The sequence below is a fragment of the Pogona vitticeps genome, chromosome 9, assembly GCF_051106095.1.
Source record: "Pogona vitticeps strain Pit_001003342236 chromosome 9, PviZW2.1, whole genome shotgun sequence".
Classification (NCBI taxonomy): Eukaryota; Metazoa; Chordata; class Lepidosauria; order Squamata; family Agamidae; genus Pogona; species Pogona vitticeps.
Genome location: NC_135791.1, coordinates 25,506,894 through 25,520,699, shown reverse-complemented (window position 1 = coordinate 25,520,699; position 13,806 = coordinate 25,506,894). Strand labels below are relative to the sequence as shown.

At 54.9% G+C, this 13,806-nt stretch overlaps 2 protein-coding genes across 7 annotated transcripts in view; one reads left to right on the top strand and one right to left on the bottom strand.

The window, feature by feature from the left end:
- DMPK (DM1 protein kinase) overlaps positions 1 to 2,479 on the top strand; it is a 36,615-nt gene extending 34,136 nt beyond the window's left edge. For 4 of the 6 annotated variants that reach the window (XM_072979914.2, XM_072979915.2, XM_072979913.2 and 1 more), the window contains 2 exons: positions 380 to 460; positions 2,229 to 2,479. In XM_072979914.2, the coding sequence (XP_072836015.2) occupies positions 380 to 460; positions 2,229 to 2,330 (183 nt within the window). In that variant the 3' untranslated portion in view covers positions 2,331 to 2,479. The remainder of the gene's footprint in view (positions 1 to 379; positions 461 to 2,228) is intronic. The other 2 variants (XM_020787308.3, XM_020787309.3) reach the window with 2 other exon arrangements.
- A 1,673-nt stretch (positions 2,480 to 4,152) lies between these two features.
- Positions 4,153 to 13,715, bottom strand: DMWD (DM1 locus, WD repeat containing). The gene is made up of 4 exons (XM_072979912.2): positions 13,060 to 13,715; positions 11,345 to 11,527; positions 8,978 to 10,231; positions 4,153 to 7,649 (listed from the first exon to the last, which is right to left on the bottom strand). The coding sequence occupies exons 1-4, from the start codon at positions 13,582 to 13,584 to the stop codon at positions 7,602 to 7,604; spliced, it is 2,010 nt and encodes a 669-aa protein (XP_072836013.2). The 5' UTR covers positions 13,585 to 13,715; the 3' UTR covers positions 4,153 to 7,601.
- Between the last annotated feature and the right edge of the window lie 91 nt (positions 13,716 to 13,806).

The following is a 13,806-nucleotide window of genomic DNA, read 5'->3' as shown; positions in this document are numbered from 1 at the left end:
AGGAGGGGAGAGCTGGGATGGGGTGGTGGGGGCTCTCCTGTACCACCGTGCGGTTCTAGGTTTGGGGTTCTGTGAATTTTGCGGCAACATCTTCCTTCTCTTTCGCTCCATGACCTACAGATTAGAGCGCCCGGCCGCCCATTTGCATCCTTCCGGGGGACTTTGCTTCCCCCGCCCTCCGTGCCCCAGAGCACGAAATAACGAATCTCGCAAAATATGCTCTGCCACAAACCACTGCTAGAAGGTGGCGGCCACAGGGCACAAGGCGTAGGAGCCACGCAGCTGTAGCTTGGGCCTCCCCCGACCCCGTCGTCACCCCCGACCGCCCGTCTCTGGCGCTGTGCCCGGCTGACTGGTGACCTCTGCTTTCTCTTTCCAGCAAAGTGGCACCATGGCATCTCGGCTCTGTGAATACCCGCTTGTGGTACCTCTGTACCGACACTTGCTGCTCTTTTCCAGGGTATGTCGGCTGCTGTCTTTCTGAGTGTGTGCACACCCTTCGCTTCTCTGGCTCTGCGCCCCCCCCCCCCGGGCATTTCCGGGGGATGGCGTTCGCTGTAGTCTCGCTGGTAGCAGCTCTGTCCTGCTTGACCTTGCCGTTCTTTCCTTCCCCCCCCAGCCCCACCCCGCCCCTCTGGGGTCCTGATTGAAAGCTCCTAAGGGCCAAATCCTGCCCCGTGAAATGCAACACAAATGAAAAAGCAGGATAAAAGCCTTTTAAAAATAGCAACAAACAGCCAAGGACAAAATGTAAACCAAATGGGTTAGCACTTGCATTGAACAATCCACTCACTTTTGAAATTTAAAAAAAGACATTTTAGGCTTATCTTCCTAAGGGGCCTGAATTTATGTGTCTAAGCTTGGTTTTATTATGCTGCATGGTTTATATGTTGGGATGGCTTCTTAGAACTTACTGGGTTCTGAATCACATCCACGATTTTCTTTACTGTGTTGCATTTATGCATTTTTAAGGCTCGGTGTTCATTTTTTTCCAAACAAGGAACTGATTTAAGACCTCCCCCTTTTTCTTTGTTCACATGGCACTTATGGATTACCTTTTTACACCACCTTAACGAGGCAAGTCCTAACCAATTTAGTTGACCTTTTGTCCTTAACCCAGGAGGAAGTGTGGAGCCTGAAATAAATCCAGTCCGGTTTCCCCTTTGTGGTGCACGATTGGAGAAGGGACGAAAGGCCATGTGCCTTTGGCCTCGGGGTGCGTGTGTGTGTGTCTCTATGCTTCACAGGCTTTTGTGCCTGAAAGTCAGGACCCAGCTAGACTGTCCACGCTGCGCCAGTGAGCCCCACGGCATAGGCGGGACCAAAGCAGAGGGCTCCAAGTGGACAGGCCAGCCTTCTCCGCACCGAGGACCCAAAGAAGTCCCCCCCCCCATGGAGAACAGCATGGCAGGGGAGGAGGGAATCTCGCCTTTCTCGCCACCAGGGCCGGCTTCCTGGGCCCGAACAGCACTTGCTTCCGCACCGCAGGGAGGGCTCAACTTGTTCTGGGAAGAGCCAGCCTGCAAGGACGGCTGTTCTGGGGAAGCCGGTGGAACTGAGTGCCGAGAGAGTCCCACCAGCAGCCCTTGGAGATCATTCCAGCCTCTCCGTTTCTGCAGCAGGAAAACGGTTAGCGGTTCAAGCCCTGAACCACCCCTTGCGGGACCTGGGCTCAAATCCTGAGTCAGCCACAGAGCGCACTCGGCCTGACCTACTTCGCAGGGTTAGTTTTATAAGACCAAGTGGGGGAAGCAGATAGCTACTACGTACACCCTTCTTGAGCTCCCAGGAGGGCGTTTGAGTTCTGCATGGGGCAAGCCAGCAAAATATGTCCGTTCTGGGTCTGCCACCTTTCATCAAGGAACGCGGCCCCATGCAGAAGCGCCCGGGGGGAGTGAGTGAGCAGCACTCCCAAGTGTGTAACTAGGGTTGGGTGTCTGAACGCTTTCTCTTCCAGCTGGGAGGCGTGTCTCCTCGTTTTAATTCAGCAGCAGATGTGCCTCGGCGGGCAGGTAGCCATTTGAGGAAAACAGTGCTGCATAGACTGGCAGGGCTGCTCTCCAGAGAAGGCGGGTCCAACGAGCAGTTTCCGACCTGCAAGGGGACCCCCCTCCCCTTCGCCGTCACTGCCCCCCACCGCTTTCCTTTCCTCTGCTCCTTCTCGGTGTTGCTGGCTCGCAGGGAGCGGTCTTCCGAGCGTCCTAACTTGCTTTTCTTTTCCTCCACAGGTACATAGGCCCTGCATCGTCAAGGTGGGCTATCTGCTTTTGTGCACTGGTGGATTGGGCCCGGAGGCCGCTGCGCCTTGGAGCCCTGCGGACACGGTTTGAAGGGGGCTGCCGGGCACGCCTGCCTCCTGGAGTTGCCTGGAGTCTTTCCGTGGGTTTGGGACGCTCTCCTTTGACCCGATGCCCATTACCCCAGAGGGCGCTGGAGCCTAGGCCTGTGAAATCCGGGGTCCCGCTGCTTCCCTCCCACCCCCCGCTGCAGACAATGTGGCTCAGAGCCACCTCTAGCTCCTTGCACCTAGCCATGGCTTGGGGTCTCCCCTCTCCTGCGCCCGCTGCCTCCACTGCTGTGGCTTGTTTCCCTTTGCTGTGCCAGGACAATACGGCGGCTTGGCAGCTACAACATCCCTGCCTAGTAGTCTTGAGCACATCAAGAGGGGAGCTTTTCCAGTGAGATACGAGCAGCTGAAGCTGGCAGGAAAGTCCAGCGGCAACTCCAGACCTCTCCCGAAACCACCTTACTCCCCTTATTAGCTTGTTCCAGGCAGAGCGGAAAGGGAGGCGCTTGGAACCTGGCCTTCCAGGGCTTCTAGATCCAAAGGCCTGCACCTTCCGTGGTTAACCTCTTAAATCCCACCTTTCTCAGGTGCTTCCAAGCCACCGCCCCCCACCCAGTGACTCCCACCTCTAGTCAAGCTGGAAAGAAATTCAACCAGCCACAATCCACCAGCCTCCTCCTGCAGGATGAGACTTTCCAAGAGGCAAAGGCCTTGGTGGTGGGTCTGTGGAAAGAAGTTGCTCTAGGACTCGATTTTGATTCTCGACCTTTCGCTGGAAGGGCACTGTGGAGGGCTGCTACCCCTGACCTCCGTACAAGCCAGCCAGAAGACGCTTCTCATTGCTTCTGCCTGACCGGTAGCTGAGCACTGGGTGCCCTCTGGGAGGCTGGTGCCATCAAAGCATGGGAGACCGGCAGCCGGCGGGAAAAGCGAACGGCCACTGGAACCGGATCCAAGTCCTCCCAAAGGATTCCCACAAAAAGCAGCTGATGGGCACACGGGTTCGCCCCAGCAGGGGACCCGGCTTCCCGGGATCGGCAGGCCACTTGGCCGTGTTCAGGCGTAGGCGTTGACCAATGCCTCCAAGTCACACTCTCATCGAGGAACTTGCTGCGGGCTGGTGGGGGGCGAACATTGTCTCTGCGAGAGGCAGGGAGCTGTTCCCGTCCCAGCTACCGCATCCCAGGTGTGACCTCGGAAAAGGTCAGAAAGCTCTACGCCCGACACGCCCCTGGCCGCCAACAGGGACAGCTATCTGCACTTCTACACTTCAGGCACCTGGGGGCAGCACTGACTCTTCCTCGCTCCGCACTTCGACAAACACAAGGTTCTCCATAATTTATTTGGCATTGTGGTGTTTAGCGGTAACCTTTCCGTACTTGCCTTCCCACCCTCCTGAGCAGGAGGGACGCCTTCTGCTCTCCGCCTTCCTTAAAAGCAAACAGAAGTTGTGCATGTGTGTTTTTAAGACAAAAGTGCACAGAACCAGGTTTCGCTTGAGGGAGCCAACGGCTAGCTTGTGTGTTGCACAACGTGCGCCTCTTGGTCTGTCCCTTCACTCCACCCTCCCCATATTTATTATTCCTCTCTTGCGCCTTCCTCCTCCTCCCCGGGTGTAATAGGGTACATTTGGTTAGACGCATAAGAACACTGTGCATCTGTGACAATGTGGGTTAAGAAAGCTTCCTCTTTTAGCGATCAATAAAGGGGATCAACTCCCGATTCCTTGTCGAGCTGCTCTCTGAAAGAATTGAGAATTCTGCCCACTGTCGAGATGAAAGGCACAGAGGTGGCCTTGGAAACATTTTCCCAACCCACTCCCAAGTTTTGGCAGGTGACACAGAAATGACAAGCTACACTTGACATGTTGCACAATCCAATTTTTTTTCTTTTTCCGGGAGAAACAAACTCTTATCCATTTTCTTCCTGGGTACGGACGCTCCCACATGTAGCCTTTCATTCTCTAACACACTCCGACTCGTCCTTCAACAATCCTCCCCCCGCCCCTCCCAACATTTAGCAGGGGACTTGGTGATGTGAAAACGGTCTCTTTAGTATAAATAGTTCACAATTCTATAATTTAAACACTCCCCCCCCCCCCGGACACAACAGTAACAAACGTTTAGAGCAGGTAGTAAAGTGACGAAGGCACAGGGGGAAAATGTCGGCAGCTTCTGGGTGTGTTCTTCTGTGGACTCGGGGATTGGGGGGGGCTGTCTGGGACGGGGGGGAGGATATCCGGGCTGCCAGACACCAGCTGGCAGGCAAAGACAGCAGAGGTGATGGGGAGGAAGGATGGGGAGGGTCACATGCACCAGTAGGCAGGGACGGAAAAAATGCAGAGAGCAAAATGAACACAGTTCTCCGAGGTCCTCGAGTCCTGGTCGCCAAGGATCCGGGTAGAGCCAAAGCCGAAAAAGCTGGTTCCTCGCCTGCGCCCTCCTGGTTGTTCTCGCTGGGCTGGGAGGCAGCCGGCGTCGGCGGTGTGTGCAGTGGTTCTGGACCCAGTATGGCTTTTTCTTCCTGGGGGACGAGAGAGGGTCTTGCTGTGGTCAGTCCTCGGCCGTGAGAGATTTTCACCTTCCCTGGGTGGGGTGGGGGGTGGTGTTGCATTTTGCAAGACGGAGAGCCGAAGGTGGAGTCACCGTGAAGCAGGAGGCGGTGGAACCCTTTGCCAGTCCGGCGGAGGAGTTCGGACCAAGAGAGGGAGTACAGCCACAGGACTTGCATGAGAACACCACCAGCTCACAACCACAGTGTAAATCCAAGGGGCCTTTCAGCTGGCCACCTGGATCAGGGCCTGTTCACCCAGACAGTGCACTTCAGCCCCTCCCAGTGGCATCAAACACCAACTCAATGGAGCCAACAGGGTCTCAGCCAGACCTTGGCACGTCCTATTGGCTAATGCCAACACGACATGGTCTAAATGCCCACCCGCCCTCTAAACAACTCACCACAATAAGCCGATAAAAAATAATAATAAAGCACCTCCTTTAGCATCTGTAGCTATAGGCCAGATGGATTTGAAAACACACCAAAAACGTATTGAATCCTCCTGTACTAATATAAAAAATAATAACATGCCCGAAGATAAAGGGTTACATCCAGACACAGCCCAAGTTACAGGGGACCCACTGAAGTCAGGAGGGAAAACCAGTTCCAAGGTTTTTAGCAGGTCTACGGGAAGCCTAGCCAAATCTGGATTGGTTGGTATTTAGTGTCATTTTTTTTTTCTGAATCTGGATTTACTGTCATTTTTTCCCTTTGACAGAATCGCACCATTTTACATGTTCTAGAACTCTCCTTAACTTCCAAAACACTCAAAACAAACTGGCGCATTTTAAACCACCACAACACTGGATCAAATAGATGTGTTTTTGTAATAAACGTCCTCTTTGGATCAAGTTGTCGATGGGCTGCTGGCCCAGCGCGCTTTGGGCAGACAAATGCTTGGCATGGTTTCTAAGAAAAAGAATTCTCAGATCTTAGCCTTCAAAAAAAGGGCTCCCGGAAATGGACCCACCTGGGACGCATACTCTGAGGGTGCGCAGGCAGGGACGGCGGAGGGCTTGGCCCTTGGCGACAGAGTATCAACTCCTCCTGTACCCGAAATGTTTGCTTCCTACCATCAGTGACCACCATGGAAGGAAAGCCACTGAACCTCAACCTTCTGTCTCAATCTTTCTTATCTGGGATACCTCCCAGACACGTCTGTAGGCCTACAGCTCCCATGATCCCCAGCGACATCCTACCAGGGCAGGAAACAATAACAACTTTGTGGTCAAACATATCTGGAGGGCATCGTGGTTGGCAAGACAGAGACTTACAGGGCCAGGTGGGCTACCCAGTCTCAGGGCAATGTATCACCAGTGGGCAGTCACCACCTTTATTTTGCTACATGGACACCACGTTCCATAAGCACTCAATTACTTTTGCTGAGGACCCTGGAGTGTGTGAAAAGGGAGCCTCTGTCCCTCCTGCACTGGTGAGACTATAATTGTTCTGATCCAGCATCTCCACCAGCCCAGCCTCGTTATTCCAGGACATGATGGTGAATGTGGTTGTACAAAGAGGCCCCAGGTATGTTAAAACATCTGGAACCCAAGCAACACCTCTCTACATCGACAGGGAGAAGCAGACAAAGCCACAAGAACGTCCGACAGAGGAGAGACTGCATTGAGCTGGCCCAGCCCTCAGATCCCATCAGAGGCAGATCCTTGGATGGTAGCAGGTGAGGGAGCAGAAGAAACCATGGCTGGCAAACGGGTCTCAAGGGGGGGGGGGTTGAGGAACAGTCCATTGAGCGCCGGAGAAAAACCACAGGCAGAGTTTGTGAGGACGGGAAAAGAAAACAGAGCAGACCGACGACTCTGTGGATCTGACGTTGAGAAATGACGTTGGCAAAAGGGCAACAGGTACTCCTCGGCAGTATCTCGCTGGACCCTGAACGGTAAGCGACCCGTCTCTGAGGAATCAAGGCCGGCTGCCCTGGGACGGTGGCCCCGGAGAGCGGAGTCTGCTTCGAAGGATGGGAGAAGCCGGCTGCTGGAAGGCTGGCCTCTGCTTCCTTGCCGGCAGAAAAACAAGGATATCTTGCACGGAACACACACACAAAAAGAAAATTAAAACCGCCTTTTTTTTCTTTTTAAGAAGGGGAATAAAAAGAAGAAAAAAAACCCAGCAAGAAGCAGCAAGGATTCCTTTGTCAGATCAGGGTGGAGGGCGGTCATTTCCCCCGTCGAGAAGGTCCTCTTTCATTTTCTTCTAGGAGGTGTTTCGGGAGAGATGTAGATCAAGACAGATGCCGTTTAAGTTTGCGGCAGTGCAAGGAAAAGACAGTTCAAAATCTCTGCCTGGGGGGTGGGGTGGAGGAAGGGGTGGGGTCATCTCTGTTCACCCTTGTGCAAAATCTGCCCCTCCAGCAGCCTGTGCTAAAATCTTAGCTTTAAATACGGTTTTAGAAGTGTGCAAATGTGTCGTTTTTGGACTTCAGCTCCCAGTGGCCCTGCCGCCTGGGGGGATTCTGGGAAACGTGGTCCTAAAAAAAACACATACCTGCAGACCTCTAAGGTTCGTTCATTAATACTTTTAAATAGCTGAGAAGTGCAAAGGGTGCTGTGCTACATAGGTCTCCGTCGATTAATTAACTCCGCGAGCGTCTCTGTCTTTCCAGACCGGCGAGGAGAGGGAGGGAACAACCTGTACAAAGCGCAGATGCTGCTGCGTCCCAAGGGTTTCACCATCTCAGCCGAACGGCCTCGGCAGAGCAAGGAACTCGAGTCACCTGTTAGGAGATCGGCCGGCCGAGGGGGGGTTATACTACGGTGCCACTTGGCGACCCACCGTTCTGGGAATTCAGGGTCTGAAAAGAGAGAAGGTGGAGGGAGAGTTTAGGAACCACAGCAGCCCTCAGCAGGGCAGACCTGAACCCGCAGGTGCAAAAACGGCACCTGATTTTGAGGAACGCAGGGGGAAAAAGCCAGGCTCACAGGAAAAGGGAGCTGGTCTTTCAGCAAGCCCATGAGCCTCAAGAGTTCAGGCTGCGACAAATCTACTGACCTGAGTGGGTCTATTCCACCCAGGACTAACTTTGGCTCCAACCTCTGAGCGCTTTCTCCTGGACCTGCTAGATTTTTAAGTGCCAGGAGGGTGCCGATGGTCCAGGAACGGGAGATTTTGACTAGGAGATTCTGCAGATTATCTGAGCTGGTTCTTTGTTCTCCCAGCTGCAGAAAGCCAGTGCCAAGCCTGAGCATCTCTGCCCAGATCTGTCCAGAGGACGAAAGCCAAGAGAGAACAAGGCAAACATGACAAGACAGCAGCCGTTGTCGCCACCAGGGTGATGGTGGTGGTTGTTGTTTCCAGCTAGAAGAACAAAAGCGCTGAGAAACAGCAGCAGCACTAACAGGGGGAGATGGGGACGAGACCAACCTCACAGAGGTTGATCTGGCTTTGCAGGGACTCAGGTGGGAAAACCAAAACCCACCAAAAAAGGACATGTCACATTTCCACACAAGGAAGCAGAACGAAAAGCAGAGAAGGCTGTATCCTGAAAACACCAGGCGGTCATAAAATGGTCTATAAACCGGAGGCACCAGAAACGTAGACTTCTGCACATCAACCAAACAAAACCCAAGAAAACATTCAATATCTCTATCTAATATTTTTCAATGTATTTATTGCTATCAGAAGCCTCGGCCACGGCTGACGGGAAGTCCTGGGAAAAACTGGAAAAATGGGTGGGGAGGTTAAGGATTCCTGCCCCCCCATTTCCCCCCAGATTTCCCCCCCCCAAAAAAAATTCCTGGATATTTGACATCTATACTGCTGCCTCAGGTCCACCTGCCACTGATCTATCTAGATTCACGGTTCTCAACCTCGGGTCCCGAAATGTTTTTGGACTACAATGCCCAGAAATCCTGGCCAGCACACTTAGAGGCGAAGGCTTCCGGGAGTTTTAGACCAGAAACGTTTCAAGGCTGGGAACCTCCGATCTCGTCCATGCGATCTAGATGGGTTGCTCTCTGGGCTCAGTCGTGGTTTTCTAGGCACTGGGGACCCTCGGGCTGCAAAAACAGAGGCTCAGGCCCTCCTCCGAAAGGGGTGAGGATGAGAACCCAACGCATCGGAAAGCAAGGGTGGGAGCCGCCGGCGTGGGAAAGGACTGGCCAGGAGCGCGCTTTGACTTACCGCCTTCCCCGGCCTGGCCCAGGTGCAGATGAAGCCCTCCTGGCAGGCCGTCATGATGCAGTCCTCCAGGAACAGCAGCACGCTCAGCCGTTCGTGGGCAATCTTCTTGCAGATGAGAGGCTCAAGGAGGGGCACCTCGTGGATGCGGGGGCACAGGGCGGTGCCCAGGACCTTGGCCGTATCCAACTTGCTTTTGGGCACCACGTTGAGCTTGTCGTTGCTCTTGCTGATGTTGCCCAGGCTGTGGTAGCGCTTGTGCTCCTTCTCGGCGTTCTTGTCCTTCCGCTCCTGCAAGGTGAGGGTGGCGAACTTGCCGATGCTGAAGGGGACCACCCCGTCGGCCACGTGGCTCTTGGCGGCACTGGTGACGGCGGGGTGGGGCAGGCTGTTGGAGCGGGAGAGGGAGCGTGGGAGGGCCCCTCCGCCGGATTCGGCCGCTAGGTTGCTCCCGCCGCTGCTGGAAGGGGGGAGGCCAGCGCCGAAGGTGTTGGTGAGCGTCCGGGCCCGGGAGAGTGGGTGGTGGGGGTAGAGGACATCTTCGGTCAGGTCCCAAAGGCAGAACTGGGTGTCTTGGCCAGCTGAGCCAAAGCGGTAAGTCACGGAAGGGGTGCTTTTGGTGCTGTGCTTCGAGAGGTGGGACAGGGTGCTGCTGGTCCGCACGCGGCCGAAATGGGTGGCGTCTTGGGCCTCCTCATCGCTGCCGCTGAACTCCCCGCTCTCGTCATCCCCCGTGCTGGTGGTGTAGGGGTCGAAAGCCACCGCATTCACCCACGACTTGTGGCCGTGGCCCCTGGCGATGACCCGGCCCTCGGCAAAGGACCAGACGGTCACCAGGTCGTCCTCCCCTCCGGTCACAATGTAGCGCCCGTCGGGGCTCCAGCAGACGCACAGCAGGCCGCCGAAGTAGCTCTTCATCATCCCCTGCAGGAGCATGGAGTCAAAATGGAAGACCCGCAGGCAGCCGTCTTGGCTGACGCAAGCCAGGTACCGGCCGTCGGGGGAGAAGGCGAACTCGTTCAGCGCCCCTTCGCCCACCGCCCATTTCAGCAGCGGGTTGCGGGCGCTCTTGCTCTTGCAGGAGTAGACGGTGAAGCCCTCGCCCTGCTTGAGGAGGGTGTACTGGGGCGAGGCTGAGCCGCAAGGGTGCTCTACGTTGTACAGGTACAAATGGCCACTGGCGTGGGAAGCCAGGAAAAGACTCTCGGTCTCAGGGATCCACTTCACAAAGGTGACCTTGGTCTTGTCAATCAGCCTCTGCAGGGCGGAAAGCAAGAGGAACAGGCCCGGGCCGGTGTGAGGAAGACATACCCACCCTAAAAATGGGACGTTGATGAACACAGCAAGCTTGGGAGCCCTTCAGAACTCTTTCACTTAAAGATGATGTAAAATGTGGGGAACTTTGAGAAGGAGCCAACAGTCCCAAAACTCTGCTAGAGGTTAACACCCCCCCCCCAGTTGCTAATGCTAAATTGATCTGTAAGGCAATGGAGTGATGGCAAGGGAGATGAACAGTGGACGGGGCAGTTTTCCTTTTGCAAGTCAGCCGGCCAACAAGAATAGTGGCCAAACATTTTGGAGCCCTTTGCTTCTTCTTTAGTTTCCAAAATTTTGGAATATATGTTCACGAAGAACAGTTGAAGGGTTGGGGAAAAGCAATGCAAAACCTCACCTTGCTTACAGCTTTCTGGGGACCTAATAAAAGACATTAAACCCAGTCCAGAATTTTGCATCCTTACATAGACAGTAACCTCTGAGCAATGCCATAAATCCTAGTCCTAGGTCACAGTTCTGATGGGAAAAGTTTGTCGTTCCCAACAAAAATGGAACATTGAAACAAGGCATATAAATGCGTATGTTCTGAGAAATAATCATGAAAATATGATTTTTTGTGTGCAAATTCACAAGCCAATGCAGAGATGGGATAAGATGAACGAAACATTTGACAAATAGGAATATGAGTTTGACAGATGCACCCATCCTTATTTAGCATTCCTATCCCATCTTTCAGCTCTAAAGATTACCCTTGATCTTCCCCTCTTCAGCCAGTTTTAGTTCTAACAAATTTTTTTTCCAGGACTCCACTCGATTGTAAATAACTTACAAAATTAATTACCCATCCTTCTGATTAATCTCTCAAGGAAACACACAGTAGGATTTTAAACCTGCCACATTGAAAACTATAGTTTATCTCCTGATTAAATCAACTACTACTGATTAAAACCAAAGCTCAAATCATAAGCAGCAACCTCGGATTAAGAGAAAGGGGTGACTCAAAAGGAGGCCCCAGTGCAACTAAAATCAGCTTCTTTTGGAAACGCATTGGCAGTGACTCTCAAATGCTTGTTTCTCCAGAACACTTTGACTCACCTCCTCATTGAACAGCTTGCTGGTCTCTTTCTTGATAAGATCCAGGTACTGCACTTGACCGGCTGAGAAGCCGACCAGCAGGGAGATGGTTTCTGAACCAGCCGTGAACTGGTTGAAGTCATGGCAGGTGGGCTGCGTCCCCTTGTAGATCCGCTTGTCAATGGGTTTCTTCAGATCAATAGACTGGAAAATCAGAACAAACGAAAAGGGTGAGTGTTTAGAAGGCAGAAGTCAAGAGCATCAGACAAAGCTGAAGCTGGCCATGTTTGAGAGATGGCAAAAGCCAAACTGAAGTATTTTACTTTGGTTTCAGACAACACGTGTAGCATCCACCTGCGTGGGTCACCACAACAGCCTCAAGACCCACATTGTCCCTTCTCAGCTGGGCACAGATCCCAGGTTTACAACAACAGTTTCCAGCAAACTGCCATCCTCATCCTGTTTTATCCTAGCTAAGGATAAATTTAGATTAGGCATCCTTCAGTCTCGAGAGACTATAGTAACGTGCTCTGTATGGAGGACTTGGAACAGCGTGTAGCGTGGCTGAGAAAGCCAATTCGAGAGTGACCATCCCTTCCACACTGAGGACAAATACAATCTGTCCCCTGTCCAGCTACCTGGTTCTGCTGGTTTCAGGATTGTCTCTTTGCCTTGGCCTGTTGGACAAAGGTCTCTTCAAATTGGGAGAGGCCGAGATGCACTGCCTGCCTCCAGGCTAAACGCTCAGAGGTCAGGGTTTCCCATCTGTTGAGGTCTATTCCTAAGGCCTTCAGATCCCGCTTGCAGATCTCCTTCTATCACACCTGTGGTCTCCCTCTGGGGCGATTTCCCTGCACTAATTCTCCATACAGGAGATCTTTTGGAATCCAACCATCAGCCATTCTCATGACAACATAGACGTCACTGTAATGTATACATGCTAAAAATTCCAGCTCGTTCTAGGACTACTCTATTTGGAACTTTGTCCTGCCAGCTGATACCCAAAATGCGTCGGAGACAACGCTAAGGATAGCCCATGCAAAAAAAGTAATAAGAATTTTGCATTTAAAAAACAAACCAACCCTGTTTTGACTACCCACATTAATCTCAAACACAAAGCCACATATGTGCCTGCAAAAGACATTTCTGTCCAGCATCTCTGCCCGGATAAAGGGCAGCTATTCTTACTTGCCACAGACCCGCACTGTAAGTGTAAACCCAGCAATATGTCATCGCTTCCTCTGCTACCGCCAGGCGTGCCACTCCTAAGCAAGGGAGGCCGAAATGATGCAGCCCAGGAGTAGCGGCCAGCCTCGATGATCCTGTTCCAGCCCTTCCCACCACTCCCTGCAAAAGGGCTCACCCCCATTTCTCAGGCACCTCGGCTGACCCATTCACCCCAATACACACTCCCCTCTCCCCGCTTTCCTCCTGCCAGCCAGCCTTCCCCCCTTTCCAAGGGCCCTCCTGCCCGGTGACCCGGCTCATGGCTCCCCTGTGCTCTCTTCTTTGCCAACCTCTCCATCCCCATCATCCTCTTGTCCCTTCCTTGCAGAAGGGGCCTCTTCCTCTTCCTCCCGTCCCTCCTTTTGCCTTTCTCTGCCTTTCCACCCCCACCCCACCTGCCTGCTGGCCTGAGCCTCCTTTCCCCCCCCACACACACACCCCAGCCCCTTTCCCCAGCAGGCCCACCGCCCGCCTTTCCCCTCCCCTTCCCGGCGCCCTCCCCTCCTCACCCGGCGTCCTCGCCCGGGGGCGCCCCCGGAGCCCGAGTAGAAGTAGAGCTCGCGGCCCAGGTTGAAGCAGACGCGGCTGCGCTCGGCGGCCAGGGCCCCCGGGTCGCCCTCCCCGCAGGCCTCCAGCCCACCCGCCGCCGCTCCCGCCGCCCCGGTTCCTCCCCCGCCGGCCGCGCTCAGCCGGACCAGGGAGAGGCGCACGGGGGGCAGCGAGGGGGCCGGAGGGGCCGGGGTCCCGCCGGGGACGGCAGAGGCGGAGGAGGCCGGGGCGGCCCCGGAGGCGGCGGCGGAGGGAGGGCCGCCGAGGGGAGCGGCGGCGGCGGCAGCGGCGGCGGGTCGGGCGCGGGGCTCGGGGCCCCCCAGCAGCCGGTAGGCGCCCTCGCGGGTCCGGAACTGGCTCTTGATCTCGGGCGGCGGCGGCTGTTGCGGCGGCGGGGACGGGCCTCCCTCCGGGGCCTGGGACGGGGCGGCAGGAGACAGCGCTCCCCCCGCCGCCGCCGCCCCCCCTGCCGCCGCCGCCGCCATCGTTCACGCCGAACCCGGCCGGGCCGGGCCCTCCTCCTTCAGCACCAGCACCAGCGCCGCCGCCACCGCCTCTGCTGCCTCCGGCCGGAAGCCGCGACCCCTCGCTCACCCCGCCGTGCCCGGAAGCTCAGCCGCGACGCCTGGGCAACGCGGGGAGGGGGAGGAGGTTGCCTCGGCAACGGAGGGAGGGAGGAGGCGGGCCTTAGCGACCGGGAGAGGCCC

Bases quoted from the DNA above. Each gene is read 5' to 3' on its own strand.
- DMWD (XM_072979912.2), bottom strand. From the start codon at position 13,584: ATGGCGGCGGCGGCGGCAGGGGGGGCGGCGGCGGCGGGGGGAGCGCTG. The intron at 10,232-11,344 runs GTGAGTCAAAGT...TCCGCCCTGCAG, and splicing joins GCAAGCTGTTCAATGAGGAG to AGGCTGATTGACAAGACCAA. The intron at 7,650-8,977 runs GTAAGTCAAAGC...CTCTCTTTTCAG, and splicing joins GGGCCAGGCCGGGGAAGGCG to ACCCTGAATTCCCAGAACGG.